We start from the raw sequence: 18544 nt of genomic DNA on the forward strand, positions 1-18544 counted from the left end.
TTTATGTGACAAGATCAGATAAAATCGATAACATCGTTACATTAATAAGAGATAGCACTAGTCTTATTCTACCTGCACAATCTCACTTAGTTTACTACATCATGAAATTACAGTAAATGGAACACCAAAGTCGCACCTTCATGGCACGGTACAAACTTTTAAGAGTGTACGTACAGCAAACAATGCATTAGTCTAGAAGTTACGATGAATAAATTTCATTTATTTTATTAAATATTTTGTCATACAAACCATACCTGTGTCAGTATACCTATTACCCCCCTTACTATACAGTATTCTAAAGAAACCCGTTCACATCTGTCATTTTACCTGCGCTGTTCGGACTTGTTTAGTCCAATCCTTAGAGTCGCTTCGGTGATCAAACAACAACAAACTAGGGTGGGTAATTAACAGATCTGAGCCTTATTTTTGGAATACTTTACAAGGGTAACGAAGATATAGCTATAAATAGGCACACACTGACACAGGTAAGGCTGCTATAATAATGATCCATCATCATAACTTCCAGACCAATCTAATGATTGCAGTGCTGTTGGTCCTGTGGATCTTCAGTGTCTTGATGCTGGTTTATTAAATAGTGACTTTTTTGTGAGGAAAATCCGTCTGAGAACCCGATATGTGCGTAGAGTGGCCATTCCGTTTCCCGACTTTCTACTTTTCTAATGCATACCACACAGCAGACCACGTGTATCCGTTCACCTGCGGCTGTGTTTCTTTGCAGCAGCTGACGCTTACGTTTACCTGCAGTTATATAAGCTTGACCTTTGACCTTACGTAGCACAACATTCGATTGCGTAGCACCCATAGCAACAATAGCGAAGCCCGCGATAATCTAAGCGTCGCCGTTTTCGTTTCCTACCGTGTCAGACGCAGTCAACACTGAATTATGATACTTTTGTAACAGTTCACCGAGACATCAAGAGAAACGCCAACCAGGCTAGTCTACAGCTAGTGCAGGACATAACTGGTAAGTACGTGTGGCAGGTCTTGTGAGTGGAATGGAAGCGGCTCTCGGCCTGATCATATGCTTTACACCTAAGCACTGCAGACCGGCGCCAACAAGGTTAAGTCCCGGGGAATAGTGCAAATAAGCTGTACGAACACACCCCGATCTCACAGGATACGACAAATTTGGCATGGTATACATATATGCATGGAAACAGGGCAGGTTAATATACTCTGCTCTTGCTCAGTGCGCAGAGTAACACGAATACTATACTGTAGGCCGCACAGCGCACCGGTGTCAGAGTGACCCAGGCCATTCAGCGACGGGTCAGTTCGACATTGCATGCATACTCATGCAGCAAAGCAAACAGATCAATTCGCGCTCTGTCCGAAATTACTGGATTGCTAAATAGCTGACTGTGTAAGTGCGTGGAACAGTTGAAAATTGGAAAACCCGGGTCAAAAAACAGATTCCGATGTCAGTCGGTTATTGGATCAAAATACTCTCGCTCCACGGTCCCGTCTGCACTACAAGGTCACTGTCGTAACTTGTTTTTCTTAATTAAAAATCAACAAATCATATTGTCTTTTTTCACAGTCCCTTCATGACAAACTGTAAAGAAAGCATTAATCAATTGCTTGATATCACGGGTTAAAAAGTAATTTGGCAACTCCCACTCATTTGTGTTCAGCGCGTTGCATTCTGCTGAGTCACTGTGTTAGATTTAAAAATGAAAACCGATCTAAAATAAAGTTTTGATTTACTGTTTGATAATATATGTGCCTATGTGTAGTCTACCCGTTGAGCATTAACTTCTGGCTATTATTCCGAATTTCCTTAAATGAAATATTTACAGAAATGACTCAGCGGATATCGCTAGAGTGAAAATGGACGGATGCCCTTCCACAGCACTTTAGTTTAGGATCGATTTATTATACCTTTGGTATCGCTAATCGCTAACTTGGCAAAGTGTTAGCGGCCAGCGATTATTTTGCGCATATATCAGTATATTATTTATTTCTTTGTGGCTGTACGCGTAGTTTAGTAAGTATATTAACTGTCTTCTCAATCCCAGGTTCTCGCATTAACGAATGTGTCAACAGCCAATTAACAGTTTGTCATTCTTTTGTTTTCCATTGAATATTTGTGGGGGCTTTAACTTATGCAGGTGTAGCCTATGACAATAGGACAGAACGTAGCAGCTATCTAAAGGACGTATAGTTTATGGCTATTGCTCTCTTGCTTTTGGAATAGTTTTCCTCAGATTTTGCTGTTTCCAGCCCTGAGATTTTCATTCCCCGAAGGCTTCAACAGTTGCCACGAGACATGCAGTATATGCAGTCACAGTGCCACAGTCTGCCTCTAACGATTTCTGTCATCTCACTCAGAAGGTGTTTACGTCCGTGCACTTGCGCAGTTTTCTCTTTCATACACGCATGCATCAAGGACACTCTTCAATCATAGACACTTCAGCTTCTACTGTCTATGCTTTGATTCACCTGACTCATTGTTTACACTTTCTCCAGGTTTTCTTTTGTCATTTTTCAGTGATTACGTAATCTCGTTATATATACTTGCGTTCATCTACAGAAAGAGAGTTTTATACGGCAAATGTGTACTGATTATTGGTATTTATTCAGTGAATATTTACGAGTAAACGTTTCATAGAAGACAGAATGCCTCCATACGACAGTACAATGTCAATAGTGATAATGCATTACACTGAGTGCCCAACCGAACTTAATATGAATAATCAATAACAGAGGGAGTTCAATTCACGCGGTTTCAAACAACGTGATGTTTCTTAAATGCAGAAATATTATCTCGTCCGGTCATAGGTTTGTCCCGCTAGTGCTTTTGTTTGTACACTTCTGAAGTTCAGTATTTGTTTTGCCCCACAGTTTAATGCACTTCATTGTTCAGTTGTTGAGTGTGCCGCAGTCTTGTAATGCATTGTGCCAATACAGTTGACATCCAAATTTGTGAAACGGTTCGTAACAGGTATTTGCGTTGCGATACAGGGATTCATGGCTGCTTTCGCAGTCGTTGGCATTCTTTTGTTCGTTACTGTTAATCATTCCGAGATCACATTTCAGTCTGGCGCATTATAAGCAATGCATACTTTTGGATTTTCAGGAAGGTTTGTTTTGCATGATGCATTGAAATGCGTTCTTATTTTATAAATCTTAGATTCGGGCAATCTAGTGTTCGGATAAATTTCTGCAGTATGCCCTGTGCGATTGCTTCAGTAAAAGGAGTGCAAAGTTGTTTTATTGTCGATTTATCATTTGTCCATACACTCTGTAGAAAACTTGGGTCTGTGGTTTGTCGCCCACACACATGACTTGTCTTTCCGCTGCATCTTGAATCAATGGTTATGCCATGGTTATGTAAAATGTCTTCCTTCAGAATCCCTGTGAGGGTGGTTTTGAACCTGCTCATGCAGTGAACAAAAGTTCAAAATTTCAAAATTTCGCACTTCACGAGGAGTCGACCAATTTCCTCGATAGCTCTTTATAATAAAATGTGGAACAGATATTTAATTCGGCAGTGCTCTAGTTGGTCGTGGGAAATCAACAACGTTTTCCATTAGCATCAGCTTCATCATCATGGCAGTTTCAAGGACTAGTAGAACACAGTTTTATCATTGTGTAACGTGGCTTGTTTGTGATGCGGGTAGATTATAGACGGCTTTGATATGTACGGACAGGGGTAGAACGCCGGAGTGTAAGAGACACTACACAGGTACACAGACTACAGGTACACAGAAATACTCTAAGTCGTAGTACTTTATTCACCTGAGTAATACAAGTTACACGGCAAGCCTCTATGACCTACATTAGTCGTCAGGGTCACGGTTGAGCGTTGTCTCGGGGCGTTGCTGGTAATGTCGCCAAACACGGTCCGTCCACGAAGGGACCGTGTCCCAAAGTTCTCCTAAAACAGTGTCTGGCTTTCCCCCGTCTAACATGCTAAAATGCACAGTTTATATTGAGTCAGAATCTGCACAGTCATGCGTCTATAATTATCTAAGAACAACCGGCAAAGTCAAATCGCTCTTGGTTAAGCACAATGTCAAACACGGGTAAAGGTCGTCCAGGCATTGATAATGGTTGAAACAATAAAAGGTCACGAAATACGAAAACGGAGGATACCGCGACATTGGCACTATAGGCATTATCGGATAATATTATCTAAGCTATCTAACTTAGAGTCCAATATTAGACGAGTGGAGAAGGGGCAGATGCCCGACATACTGTTTTATCGGATAATAGCCAATAAAATCGATAATATCGTCTAAAATCTAAGTAAGAGTCTAATATTAGACGAGTGGGGAATGGGCAGATGCTTGACATGCTGTTTTATCGGATACGATAAAATCGATAATATCGTCTAAAATCTAAGTTAGAGTCTAATATTAGACGAGTGGGGAAGGGGCAGATGCCCGACATGCTGTTTTATCGGATAATATCCTATAAAATCGATAATATCCTCAAAAATTTAAGTCAGAGTCTAATATTAGACGAGTGGGGAAGAGGCAGATGCCCGACATGCTGTTTTATCGGATAATATCCGATAAAATCGATAATATCGTCTAAAATCCAAGTTAGAGTTTAATATTAGACGAGTGGGGAAGGGGCAGATGCTCGACATGAAGCTTTATCGGATATTATCGGATAAAATAGATAATATCATCTAACAACTAAACTCTGTGTTCTAAATGGTCGTTTTGATAACGAGAAGAACGATTTTACCTCTATTTCAAGCAGAGGTCGGTCAGTGGTTGATTATATTTGCATTCCACACGAAAGTTTACAATATTGTAGTAATTTTTCGGTTATGAAAATGTCTTCACTTGTTGAAAATTATAACATGTTTGATGCTCTTAGTGATAGATGTAAACTTCCAGATCATTCTCTTTTACTTTTTGATTTTCTTGACCGACCTAGGGGATCGATTAGTCATCGGGATGACCTGTCACCGTCAACTAATATAAACAAAATTAAACGTTTTCGTCTCTGTCAAACTCCAATGAATTTTCTCGACTCTGACGTTGTACGACGTGCCTTAATTGATATTATTTCTCAGATTGAAAATTATAGAGATACACAAAAGGAAATTGATGATATTTATGAGAATTTGTGCACTTGTATTATTGATGAAATGAATTCGTTTATTCCCTCCTATATTTGTTCAGATGATTCCAAAAAGCGGTTTCGTCATCAAAAGCCATACTGGAATGATGAGTTGCATCTTCTATGGAATAATATGAGAGAAAAAGAGAGAGTTTATCTTCAGTTTCATGGATCCAACACGACAAAGCGCAGGCTTTTGAGTGATTTTAAAATCTCCAGACAGGCTTTTGATAAGAAACTACGACAGTGTGAACGTAATTATAGAAGTAGCCTTGTTGATGATATTGAGTCAGCTTGTACAACGAATCCGAGAATGTTTTGGGATTATCTGAACAAATCGGGCCCGAAAAGATGTAAAGGTAAATTTATTCCGATGGAAGTGTATAATAATGATAATGTCGTTATAGATTTGTTAATTATGTTTTGGATAAATGGAAGGAAGATTTTTCTCGCCTGTATCAACCTTCGGATGAAAGCAGCATTGACGAGGAATTTTTCAGACAAATGTGTATTGGAAAGTAATATGAGGGATCCATTATATGTGGAAAATTATGAATTGAACAGAAATTTTTCTGTTCAAGAAATTGAAAATGTAGTTCGTAAAGCAAAAAGAGGCAAATCGCCTGGTGTCGACAAAATTCCCTATGAAGTGTTGAAAAACAGAGCTTCAATAGAGGTGTTAACTCAGCTATTTCAACTTTGTTTTGACACGGGTAAAATTCCCACCAGTTGGAAGAAATCAATAATCTGTCCGATTCCAAAGGACAGAAAAAATGACCCTCGAATTCCGATGAATTGTGGAGGTATCAGCTTATTGTCTACAGTGTCTAAACTGTATAGTTCTGTGATTAATACTAGAATTTTGATTTATTTAGAAAATAATAATTTATTTGTTGATGAGCAAAATGGTTTTAGGAAAGACAGAAGTTGTCAAGATCATATGGACTGTCTACTTTTGCAACATTTATTGATTTGAGAAAGGCGTTTGATAGTGTCGATAGAAATGCATTGTTGTACAAACTACTTTTGAATGGTATTGATGGTAAAATGTATGAAAGTATAAGAGAAATGTATACAGATACGTTAGCTTCTGTTAAGCTTAATAGATTTCAAACATATTGGTTTTTTACTAGTCAAGGCGTAAGACAAGGTGATAACCTTTTCCCTACTTTATTTTCAGTGTTTATTAATGATTTGGCTATGGAAATTAAAAATATGCGTAAAGGTGTCAACATTGATAATGACAATATAAGCATTTTACTATATGCAGATGATCATATTGATGAATAGTGTAAGAAATGGAGGATATATGTAAATAATGCTAAATCGAAGGCTCTCCATTTCAGACGTAGAGGTGTTGATAGAAGTAACTTTGAGTTTCATATTGGAGATGTATCTTTAAGTTATTCTAATAACTATAAATATTTGGGAGTGGTACTGAATGAATTTCTAGATTATACGGTAACTGTGGATGTAACTTCCGAAGCCGCAAGTCGAGCTCTAGGAGCCCTCAATGTTAAATTTAAGGGGTTGAAAATAGGGCTTTTAGAACATATACAAAAATGTATGAAGCAAGTGTTATACCGATTCTCGACTATTGCTCTGGTGTTTGGGGATTTTCAAAACTTGATAAGTGTCAATCGGTTCAAAATAGAGCTCTGAGATTTTATCTAGGAATTCACAGATTCTCTCCCCTCCCAGCTGTTATGGGTGATACAGGATGGAGTTCATGTAGAGATCGTAGATTTCTGAATATGTTGAGATTATGGAAACATTTGACTAATTTAGATGAACATAGAATAACCAAGAGAGTATTTCTGTGGGATTATTCGCTGAATTGCAATAACTGGTCCTGAGAAATATATAAAATCATAGATGATATTGATTTGCATGAAGATGTACTTTTTGACTTGAATGTTAATGTAATTAAGGAGAAAATCTTGCGGAAAACCTGTGAAACATGGTTGGAGAATATTCATCATAAACCGAAGCTGCGAACTTAAATTAAATTTAAGTTCAATTACAAAGTAGAAAAATATGTAACGCACAACTTAAGTCGAAGTCAGCGGTCTTTAATTGCTCAGTTGCGTATGGGTATCCTACCACTTCGTATTGAAATAGGTAGATTTAGACGTGAACCACTAAATGATCGACTTTGTAGATTTTGTAACATGAATGTTATTGAGGATGAAAGTCATTTTCTCTTTGATTGTCACCAATATGATGAAATACTTCAACAACATCTTGGTCAAATATTGACGACTATTCAAGGATGCAAAATGAAGAGAAGCTGGATTATCTTTTTTCTGGTCCAGTAAGACAGCTTGCAAATTTTGTTGAAAAGGCGTTTTACAGAAGGAAGGAGATTTTGCATGTTTAATTTTGATACGATTCATTTGTATAGATCAACTATCAATTCCTCACTTTCTGTTATTGTACTTGTTAAGATGTAAATGGTGACTTATAAGTCCATAGGGCTGGGCAACCTGAGAGTTGCAGGTCACAATAATAAATAAATACTACTACTATCATCTAACTTCTAAGTCAGAGTCTAATATTAGAAGCATATGGGTGGGAAATTCTAAAACGCTGTTTCATCGGATAATGTCGATAATATTATCCCTATTAGATCACTTTCCTGGAACTCTCTAACTTAGACATTTTAGACGATATTATCCGATAATAAAGAAAAAGCCTATGTCGCGCCTTTATGCGAAAACGAACACGGAGATATAACGTGCAGGGTGACTTGTTACAGGTTAAATTTACAGGTTCAATTCTAAGCATTTATATCACAATTGCATGTGTCTGATGGCTTGAGATACATTTACCCAACCTACTAAACATACACGTTTTAACCCACAGCATGCCAGTAGGAGACCAGACGCGATGCTTTTCAGCAACTGAAAGCTACAGTCAATCCTCAGAGAATGGCAAAGAAGCGGCAAGCCGACTACTATTGGAAATGGTTAATAGTGGGTTGCTCATTCTTCATACAATTATACGGCCTCGGGATAGAAGTTGCGAAGGGTGTCTTCATGGTCGAATTTCTTGAATATTTCGAAGAGGGCGCTACCGTCTTCTCCTGGATTTTCATGTTCGAGGCTATCGGTGGAACAGTAACAGGTAATTGAACAAATCGCTATTATACAATATCCAGTTTTCAGGCTTCTGCCCTTTTTGCCCCTATAACTTCAAATAACATGTTTTGCACATTTTATCGCAAACAACGTTTTCCGCGAAAACATCCATGCGGACGAATGAGTCCTTCGCGTGTTTCAAAGAATACAGGCTAGAGTTTACTTTATTTTCCAAAAGATACACGAGTAGTAGGAAATTTTGTCATGATTAAACAAATTTAGAGGCTAGAGAAAAGATATTGTTCCTCGGATTTTTTGGCAAGACGTTTCCCAAGACGTTTTCCACTATAGTTAACTTGTACTGGCATTGAGTCCTGATTACATACACTGCAAGTGATGACAGAGCAGATTCTGAACATTTCCACGTGCTCACAGAACTTGAAAACCTCGCCGACAGCATCAAAATGATTAGGGATGCGGATGAGATCGACGCATAAGTGATGAGCCAATGTCTTTGGACTGATTGTTGCGGTCTGAGTTCAAATTATCAAGGATTGCAATTAATGCGCCGAGTAACGAGAGAAGAGACCGTCGGTAGCTAATGCATGGGCGTTTTCTCTACTGAAACTACAAACCGAATATCATACCGAGGGGTCTTTCTACCATCAGCGTCATTCTACCGCTGGCCGCACCCGGGAACGCGGTTTTTTTTTCGAATTTCAATCGCACTCGTACGCACATGCTATAACATGCAAGTAAGCCAACTGATCGTGTTGAATGATCCTTTATCATATATCTGATCTCTATAATTTGAGATGAAGATGTAATTGAGTTATAGAAATCGCTAAGCAACGCACCTTTTTAGAAAACACAACAAAATTATAGGCCACGATGTCGTGAAAATGATAGATAAAATTATATCTTATAATGATAAATCATAAAATTATATCTAGAAAATGTTTTATTTTGACCTCGAAAAGTACGGATCCCGAGAAATTGCTGAACTCGTCCTTGAAAGTCCCCTTGAATTTATAGTTATTTTGATTGCATGGGCCCTAATTTTACAAACAAATGAATAGCCTATTGAATTTATGGTTTATATTTATCATGCATTATTTAAGCATTTGTCATTTATACTTTCAGGGCCAGCAGCAGGATACGCAGTGTCAAAATATGGCGCTCGGAAAGTGGCATTGTTCTCGGCTATCTTACACACTGCAGCCATCGGATTATCGGTTTTTGCCGAAAGTGTGCCACACTTAATCGTAACATTTGGGATATTAAACGGTGAGTGTTTACTTGTACAAGCTATCTTGAAATCATGAACACAATAACATAGTTAATACCAGAGTGCATTGGGAGTGTATTGTGAATAATAATAATCTCTCATTATTAACATAATGACCGTAGGTCATCATCATGTTATTGTGATGGGTTGAGTTGACGTCGTCCATTGATAATTTTCCGTAAACGACAAAAAAGTCAAAAACCACTGAATAGACTGCGTTGATATTTGGTACAGATATTCAGATTGTGTTCAAGGTTCCGATTCCTAAAAATGGAGTTAAACGGAGTAGCGGTTAGATAGTTTTGGGAAATTGCTAACCCCCTTTTTAACTTATTGATTTTTAGGGGTCTTTCATATATGTAGTTTTGGAAGGTACACCAATCCTGCATTTTGGACTGTTTTATGAGTTGTCGAACAGAAATGTGGTTTTGATGAATGTTAGAAATATGCAGGATGGCTGATTTGAAGTATCAGAGATTTCCACGCTCTTTTGGGCAACAAAAGCGATAAAAAATCATATTTCATATTTTAGATTCTCACATTTGAGACGACCCTAGGCATTTGTCATATTATCTCATATCTGCTCACTTCAATCTTGAGTAAACATCCTTGAGTCAATATACAGACTTTGACATTCACATTCCAGAGATTAAGTATCCAGGACGTCACATGTTACAGTCTTTACTCTTAGACAATGAAGTTACAAGTGTTAGGTTAGTTATCAAGCTAGCACCAGCATCTGTCCTGAGCATCTGTCCGTGTGTTCTCACAGGAAATTACAGGGAACAAAAATTATTTGAGAAGTTTCTCTCCTTTAAATAGAAGCTATATTACAATTAAAACCTGTCATGGATGGATTGCTCTCAAATGATCTGAAACACAGTTATTGCCCATTAGCAACAAATCTATAGCAAGATTTATGTGAAGTTCATGAACTTACACAAGGTATTAGACAAAAAGATGACCATGACTTTGCTGCCCTTCTTAATCATCTTTCCCCCTTAAATTGATTAAAATTTATAGACCTTTTTGTAATAAGGGTGGCAGGCGAGATTGGCTTTACGTTTCCAACACCATGGTATTGACCAATTCCTGTGGTGGCCTTCTACCAACCTTTTAGCAGTAATTCAGTTTATTCCTATCTTAGCTTCAATTACTACTTTCAACATTTATTTCATTCAGATTTCCTTAGCTTAGTGTATAATTTTGTAATCTTAATTACTGTCAACTTAGCTTTACTAATTTATTCTAACCTCATTATTCTTACACTACTGTTATACCTTATAAGCCCGAAATTTTTCAAGAGATGCATACATGATTGTCACTCAACAAACCATTTACAAATATGTTTTCTGCTTTTTTCTCCAAATACATATACATGTCCCTTTCTCACAAAAATGGGCTTAAAATTACAATGTGAAAAATAGTCTTTCAGCTATATGTTGCACATTGACTTCGTGGTCTGTCTAATTCACAGTGAGTGGGGTTGTTGATAAATGCCGATAATACTAGGCGGTCATTATGTGCAAGCGCCATCGGCGGTCTTTTGTTTGAATTTCTATTGTGTTACACCTGATCGATGTCGATTAACTCGACTAGATCAGACCCTGGACATGCTCATCGTCCTCACCAGACTTTGTTATTGCCTGAATAATCTGACTGCTCTATTTGCATGCACCAGCAGTTCAATATTATATATTATCGCCTGAATGGGTTTATGTGCCGTAAAGCAGCTGATAATTTGCCCGACGTTATGTCAGCAAATTGTCATCTGCTGCAAGGGCACATAAAACCATATATGAGGCAATAATATTTTTATTACATGGCCGTTCATAGTTAACGCTATATTACATGTAGTTAAATGCAGGGCATTCTCAAACAGTTTTACCATAATCGACCAGCATCAAACATATTTTAACGAAAGTCAACATAGCAGTGTGCGCATGGATGTTTTACATCTAGCGTTAAGTGTCTGTTGGCTTAACCGGACCGATAACTATGGAAATCTGTCTGTACATTGGTCACACAGCCCGCTAACTCCCAGTATGTTCTTATTCAAATCAATGCACTGATTTACACTCACATCGAGGCATTTAATAAAGCGCTTCGCGGTCTCCACATATATCATTCGTCTTTGTGTTTAAAATTGGTTTGTTCTCTTCTCAAATAGGAATCAATCAAACAGGCAGAGCAATATGCGATGGGCATATTTTTATTCGATTGTGAATCCAACCGATGATAAGGTGAAATTCTGAAAATATGATGTGCTAAAATATGAAATTTTTCACTTGTCACTTCAGGAATTGGTCTAAATGTTGCCCACATTTGTGGTCTTTCAACCATCCCACGGTATTTTACAGATGGTTATGCATTTGCCAATGGACTCGCTGGAATGGGGTCAGGATGTGGTACCATGGTCTTACCTCCATTGGTTGTGATTTTGATCGAGCACTACGGATGGCATGGTGCCTTCATCGTGTTAACCGGCTTCTCCGCCAATCTGTGTGTTTGTGCTGTCAGCATGAAACCTCCGTTTAAGGCCACCACGAAGACGGAGAATGTTCATCTCGAAGAAAAGAATAATAGGGAGCCCTCAAGTCAGGAAGATAAAGATGTTTGCCAGGAAAAGAGTGATCAGCTTTCAAAAGATGGAGTACCAGCTGCAATAGAATCCGCTTCTGATACAGACAGAGATAATAAGACTGTAGCCCTTGTCGAAGATTCGGAAGAGGAACCGGCGAGACCTTGCTTGTCTAAGAAATGTTCAATCGTAAGCCGACTTACGGGATGTTTTCTTTTCAGGAAATACCCTATATACGGAATATTCATCTTCAGTTTACTTTCCTACTGTGTTTACATCGTGTCAAACTCACTTTGGATTGTTGTCCGCGCAGTTGACCTTGGCATTCCTCGTATCGATGCTTCCGCGCTTATGACGTGTGTTGGCGCGTGTAGCATGTTCAGTCGATTGATTCACGGCTGGTTCATTGACCGAGGATATATCTCTCCGCTCCTACTGTTGACGTTGATGATGACGGCCAGTACAATCTCCAACATTGTATTAACTTTTACAACGAAGTATGCTGTGATGATGACGTCATGCGCAGTGCTGGGCTTGGCCCAAGGAACCATTGTTCCTCTCGCTATTGTTTCTGCAAGAAATTTTGTTGAACCAGGAGACCTTCCAAGCGCACTGGGTTTACTTGTCGCAACGTTGAATTTGGCCGGTGTAACGATACCTGTGGCAGGTAAGAGAAATACAAGTATGACTGTCTCTTCATGAACTCGATGAACTTGCTGCACTTTTTTACATGATGTCAATGCACTATTGTATGTCAATTTATGTCTTTTGAGAGTGTTTGCTTATCTGTCCATCTTTGCGGGTATCATCCCTGCTTAACACACACACACACACACACACACACACCACACACACACACACACACAGCCACACACACACACACATACACTTCTCTCTCTTTCTCTCTCTGTATATTATTATTATATCCCCTTTTCTCAAACACACACTCACACACACACATATATATATATATATCCTAAACAGTTCAGAAATCTTCACGGTGTAAAACAGTGCTCAATGCCTGTATGGCAGAGCGATTTACGATAAAAAACTTATAACAAGAAGGAAACAGGACTTAGGCATTACTCAGAGTTAAACGCTACATGTGTTATCTGTAGCGATCATCACAGACTATTTGTTTTCAATTTTTACCGTATATATACCGTATATATATATATATATATATATATATATATATATATATATATATATATATATATATATATATATATATGTATATATATATCACTTTGCAATCGAAGTAATCAGTGTTTATGTTATACACACATCCAAATGCGCGCGCTTGCGCTCACATCAACTTGAGCTGTGCCAAAAGGCAACCACTAACTTATCATCTATTCCCATTGTAAGTAGATGAATGATTTGACTATGTTTAGTCTTGTCTTTGCAGGTAAGATCTATGACGTGACCGAAGATGCGCGTCATCCTTTCTTCTTAACAGACGCCTTCCTCCTGATAAGTGCAATTCTTTGCTTGCTTGTGTACAAACTCCAACAGAGGCACGTCAAAAGTAGTTCCGATTTGCATGCTGCGAGACAGGAAGAAACACAGTGATTCTGCGCGCCGTTATGTGACGTAACCCAACATTTCAGAACAACTCTCGTGAAAAGAAAATGGCGTCTTCAATTATCTGTATATGTACCAGTACATGGTGCATCAGACAACTTTGGACTTCAGCAATAAACTGACGGTTACCTAAAAAATGCAGTATACTTTGTATTGACCTTGAAATTAAATGATATTGAAACGTCTAAGGCGCTTCTTATCGTGTCATCGTTTTTTCCATGGTTATCACTGAAATCTTCTATTTTAAAGCTCGGTCTCTCCACAAAAGGGACCGTGTTTAAAGATCTCCTTGTTTACGAGCAAATCAAGAGTGGCAACGTTGCTTTTCAATTTTTCGTGAAGAATTTTGTAAACACAGGATCACCTAAGTCAATTATTGTGGATGACATGGTCATTTCCAGCAAAAAATTGTAATTTAACCTGTTTGACTCAGTGTCGGTCGGGTGATGAGTATAGATAAACGGATCATAAACAGATTAAGATGTCATTGCATCGTGTGGGGCGCATATGCGCGCGTTCTTCACCACAGGCGACCCAATAGGTTCTGAGTTTTTCACACTGTTTTCTCTATCATTTTCTCTTCTTTCTTCATGCTCTGAATGATCGGAATAAATAAAATAAATGGTTAATAACCTAACCTAGCCTCTGTGACTCTTTATTTATTTTACACTCCATTACAAGGACGTATATCTCTCATACACACATGCTGTAATTAATTAGTCAACACAACTAATTATGCTAATCCGTGGACTTATCAGAGGATGGTCAACATCGGAAAGATAGTGATGTTAATGAAAAAGGAGCCGTTTTAGTAACCATTCCTATCTTTCGCGATGTTGACCAACCCGTAAAATCCCTGATAAGTCCACGGATTAACATAATTAGTTGTGTTGACTAATTAATTACAGCATGTGTGTATGAGAGATATACGTCCTTGTAATGGAGTGTAAAATAAATAAAGAGTCACAGAGGCTAGGTTAGGTTATATAAACCATTTATTTTATTTATTCCGATCATTCAGAGCATGAAGAAAGAAGAGAAAATGATAGAGAAAACAGTTTGAAAAACTCAGAACCTATTGGGTCGCCTGTGTCTTCACTGAGCGGTAGACGTTTTGTACGAGCGTGCGCGACTCTTTGACGTGTTATAGCCAAAACATTGGCTCATGGACTAGGATGTGCCCGAGGGCAGATGGCCATTTGCCTGACGTAAGGAGGGCAGATGTTCTCTTGTCTTCAAGATGCATAGTCCCTTTTTGGTGCTACATCTTTTTTTATTACATGTCTGTCTTGCATAATTTTCATTCCAAATTTTCGGGTTTACATACAAAAGACAAGCGTATGCTTTATTTTCATCATCAGAGGGCACATTGATATATTTTACCACTGTTATGCGGTTTATTGCATTTTTCATGCATAATTTTGTAAAAACAGTATTTTCCATGTAAGACATGTAAGCTTATTTTGATCGTTTTTCAATCCCAAAGTTGTCAAGTTGAAATACTTCCGGTTAACTTTCAGTCAAATGATAACTTACTATGGGGCCACGTCATCAACAAGTTGCCGTTGAATCCTTTATGGAGCGCACGACGTTCGATATACGAGACATGTAATAGAAATCACTGACCCCTCAACTTTCACTATGTCTTCCCTGCCGGCCAACTGAAGGGCCTGTTCATACTTAGGCTCTTTCCATGCCCGAGGGGGACGCTTTTCTTCGCTACATTACCGTGTGCCCCAAAGGGACAGCAGCTCTGAGAAGAGAAGTGAATTCCTCCTCCCCCCCCCAAAAAAAAAATAAAATAAAATAGTCGCAGAGTTCTTATCTTTCCCACAACGCTTTGTATGTTCTACGAAAAAAATTTACGATCAAGTGTCTTGTTTACCTGATAAATCGCCGCCATGTGTCGAGCCGGAAGTATACCGAGTTAACAAAACCGACACAGAAAACTGGGGTTATCAACTTTTATGATATATTACATATTAGATAACCAACAATTATTAAGTGAACAGTAAATTATCGCCGGAAGTTTTTTTCATAGAGTGCTTATTCTAGGAGAGACTAGGTTTCGGTCTTTGCTTTTGACCTTTAAGAACAAAATCATGGCCGGCCGACTTCAGTAGTGTATAGTAAGCGGAGAACGTATTTCCGATAGGGACCAAACATACGCTTGAAATGCAATCAGCTTATTTGGTATGAACTTGCGTTACACTTGCAAAGATTCCATCGCCACAATAAGTGCAATGAATTGTTGTCGAAGTTTAGATTTTGATGCTGTGTTTTGAATTGTTTGTACGTTCATCATTCATGTGTCAGCTGCAATATAGCCTGAGAGATGCGCCAGCACACAATTAATTCAGCTAATTCGTGTGCGTGCTGAGTTACAAGCTTGCTTGCCGCAAATTGAAAATAACTCTGCTGCATACTGGCTGGCAGCCATAGTTGAGAGATCATCAAAACTGCTACCTTCTTTAATTTATATTCTTCGTCAGAGGAAAAGTTTGACGACCTCATGTGTTAAATGAAAATACTGTCAATAAGGAGACACCGTGCATGTTCTCTTTGTTAGCAAATGGATTATGTTTAAAACTAATTATATAACTCTTGGAGATTTTAAAGAAACATAAAAAGTCAACATATTTCTTTATATAATAGTCAGAATATAGCCCAGCGTTTTCTCAAACAGCGGCAGAGAATGGTGCATGCCACCGGCTACTGCTGCAGAAAGATCGCCAAAGTTCAACGTCCCGATCGAGGACCTGATGACCTGATATAGATAGTATGCCGGGGTCAGAACCGACACAAGACAGAATTACAGGGCCAAGGGGTTGTATTGGGCAGCAATATATCAAAGTAGGATACAAGCTGAAGCGCACACAAGGTTTTATCAGTTGTGTGGCATTCGCCGAGAAAAAAATATTTCCTTTTTAATCCTGGCATGGTAATAGCCATCTTATGTATAATATAGCCGTGGCAAAAGCCGCGTTGGTTATATGGTCATACGCGTGAAAATAGATTCCCGACTTTTAATTTTGCTCTGTAGCATTACCTCGTTAACAAGTTTAAGTGTTATAGTAAAGAGATCCAGAGCCAGCCTTTGGTCTTTGAGAAAATTCGGTTTCGGAGAAGGGAAAATAATCTCAAAGGTACATGATGGTTTCCGAACTGAAATTGATACGGGACTTGTAAAAGCTCTCAGGTATGTTAATGCATGGGCATAGGCTTACTTACATGTGAAATCAGTTTGAACATACTTTTTAATCAGACCTTGTCAGAAATTGTGAAAATTGCCAAAAATATGTTTCGCATTTGATTAAGTTGAAATTTATCATAATATATTACCTAAGTCAAGTCACGTGACCGAAATCTGTTATTTTCCCGCCAAAATTGTATATCTCAAATAACTGAACATTCCAACCGTTAAACATCAAAATATTTAAAATATTATTACCAATTAATGTAAAGTGGGATGAGAACTTGTGTTACAACTACTGGCAGATGCAAAATTATTGAATTTTGAATAACATTTCTTCACAAAAAACAACAAATACAATATTTTTGATGTTTTACATGAATGTTTTGAATGTCAGAAAGAAGTATAGATAAAGTTTCATGAGTGCCATGTATTTTTAAAGAAATATGATAGATGTTGTTTCCAAAAGTGCGGAGAAAATCAAAAAAATTTAACGGGTTACGGTTGGAATATTAAAATTAATAAATATGTAAATTTTGGCGGGAAAATATCAGATTTGGTCACGTGACTCAACTTGTCGAGATTAAGGTAGACATTTTTTAAAAGAATTTATCAATTTCAATGATTAGGCCAAATATCAATCAAATCTGGTGGTTTTTAAAGATAATTGATCATTTTCTTACTTTTGGCTTGATGGGTACAAACACCCATGCATTAACTTACTTGAGCTCATTGACATGATACCGAGGGACTGTGAACATACCTTTATTTCACAAGGACGGTTACTGCATGGATGTAGAAAAATAGACCCATGGTTACTGTAATGACAAATTCTGTGGATCAGCGACTCCGGTAAATAGTGTCTAGGATTACAGATGGCCATTGCTGTCTATAATCAAGATTACAGGAAAGACTAACAAAGTCAGAATACAATGTATGTGATTTCGCACAAAAATACCACCGATCAGCCAATCACCAGAATGGCTATGGGACCCCACTACCAATGCACTGCACTGTACACCCCTACATTACGGTACGTACGGATCGGAAGGCCGGTGAGCTTAGGTGTACATTCATTGGATTCTGAAATGAAGTCAAACATCATATCTCCGGTTGCAATTGTATTTAAATCAGAAAAAATGATAATTCTTCAGGTGCAGCCAACGAACAATGCACTTTTAAAGGGGTCCTTACTATGATAAGATATATTGTGCATGACAAGTAATGTAAACTGACTAATTTTAAGTCAAGAGGGTAATTAATTAGCTGTTCATAATTTGCCCTCCCACTGAAAATTTTTCGACTTACCCTGCCGCACTCAAACTTCATTTTTACCCACTCCCCACTTATTTTTGCCTGTTTCCCCTCCCCACCGTGAATTTTTGAAGCTCTCCTGCCCTGTGGTGAAAAAAACTTGCCGATTTCTCCTGCCCTGGAAAAAATTCCCCTCAAATTTTTGTCATTCCATTTCCCCTGCAGACATGAAGATACCCTACCCTGTGATGAAAAAACCTGTCGATTTTCCCCTGCCCTGTGAAAAACTTTCCTCTGAAAATTAAAATTCCCCTGCAGACACATACTGCAGTGGCCTTCTGTTTGGTTTACATCGCGCAGCACATACAGTGAGATGTGGGGTCACTCGCGATAGGCTAAGTAGTCTGGGTACTTGCCCTGTGTCCCCATCCCCGGAAACACCATGGCTCAACTTCCCCTGT

The 18544-nt window shown here is 38.3% G+C and overlaps 1 protein-coding gene across 1 annotated transcript; it reads left to right on the forward strand.

Annotated features, from left to right (window-relative positions):
• The first annotated feature begins 813 nt into the window (after positions 1-813).
• Positions 814-13821, forward strand: LOC139131266 (monocarboxylate transporter 12-like). Its single transcript, XM_070697257.1, has 5 exons — positions 814-985; positions 7966-8226; positions 9324-9467; positions 11769-12716; positions 13461-13821. Exons 2-5 carry the CDS (start codon positions 8031-8033, stop codon positions 13622-13624), a joined length of 1452 nt encoding a protein of 483 aa, XP_070553358.1. The 5' UTR covers positions 814-985; positions 7966-8030; the 3' UTR covers positions 13625-13821.
• The last annotated feature ends 4723 nt before the right edge of the window (positions 13822-18544 follow it).

The sequence above is a fragment of the Ptychodera flava genome, chromosome 4 (genome assembly GCF_041260155.1).
Source record: "Ptychodera flava strain L36383 chromosome 4, AS_Pfla_20210202, whole genome shotgun sequence".
Taxonomy (NCBI): Eukaryota; Metazoa; Hemichordata; class Enteropneusta; family Ptychoderidae; genus Ptychodera; species Ptychodera flava.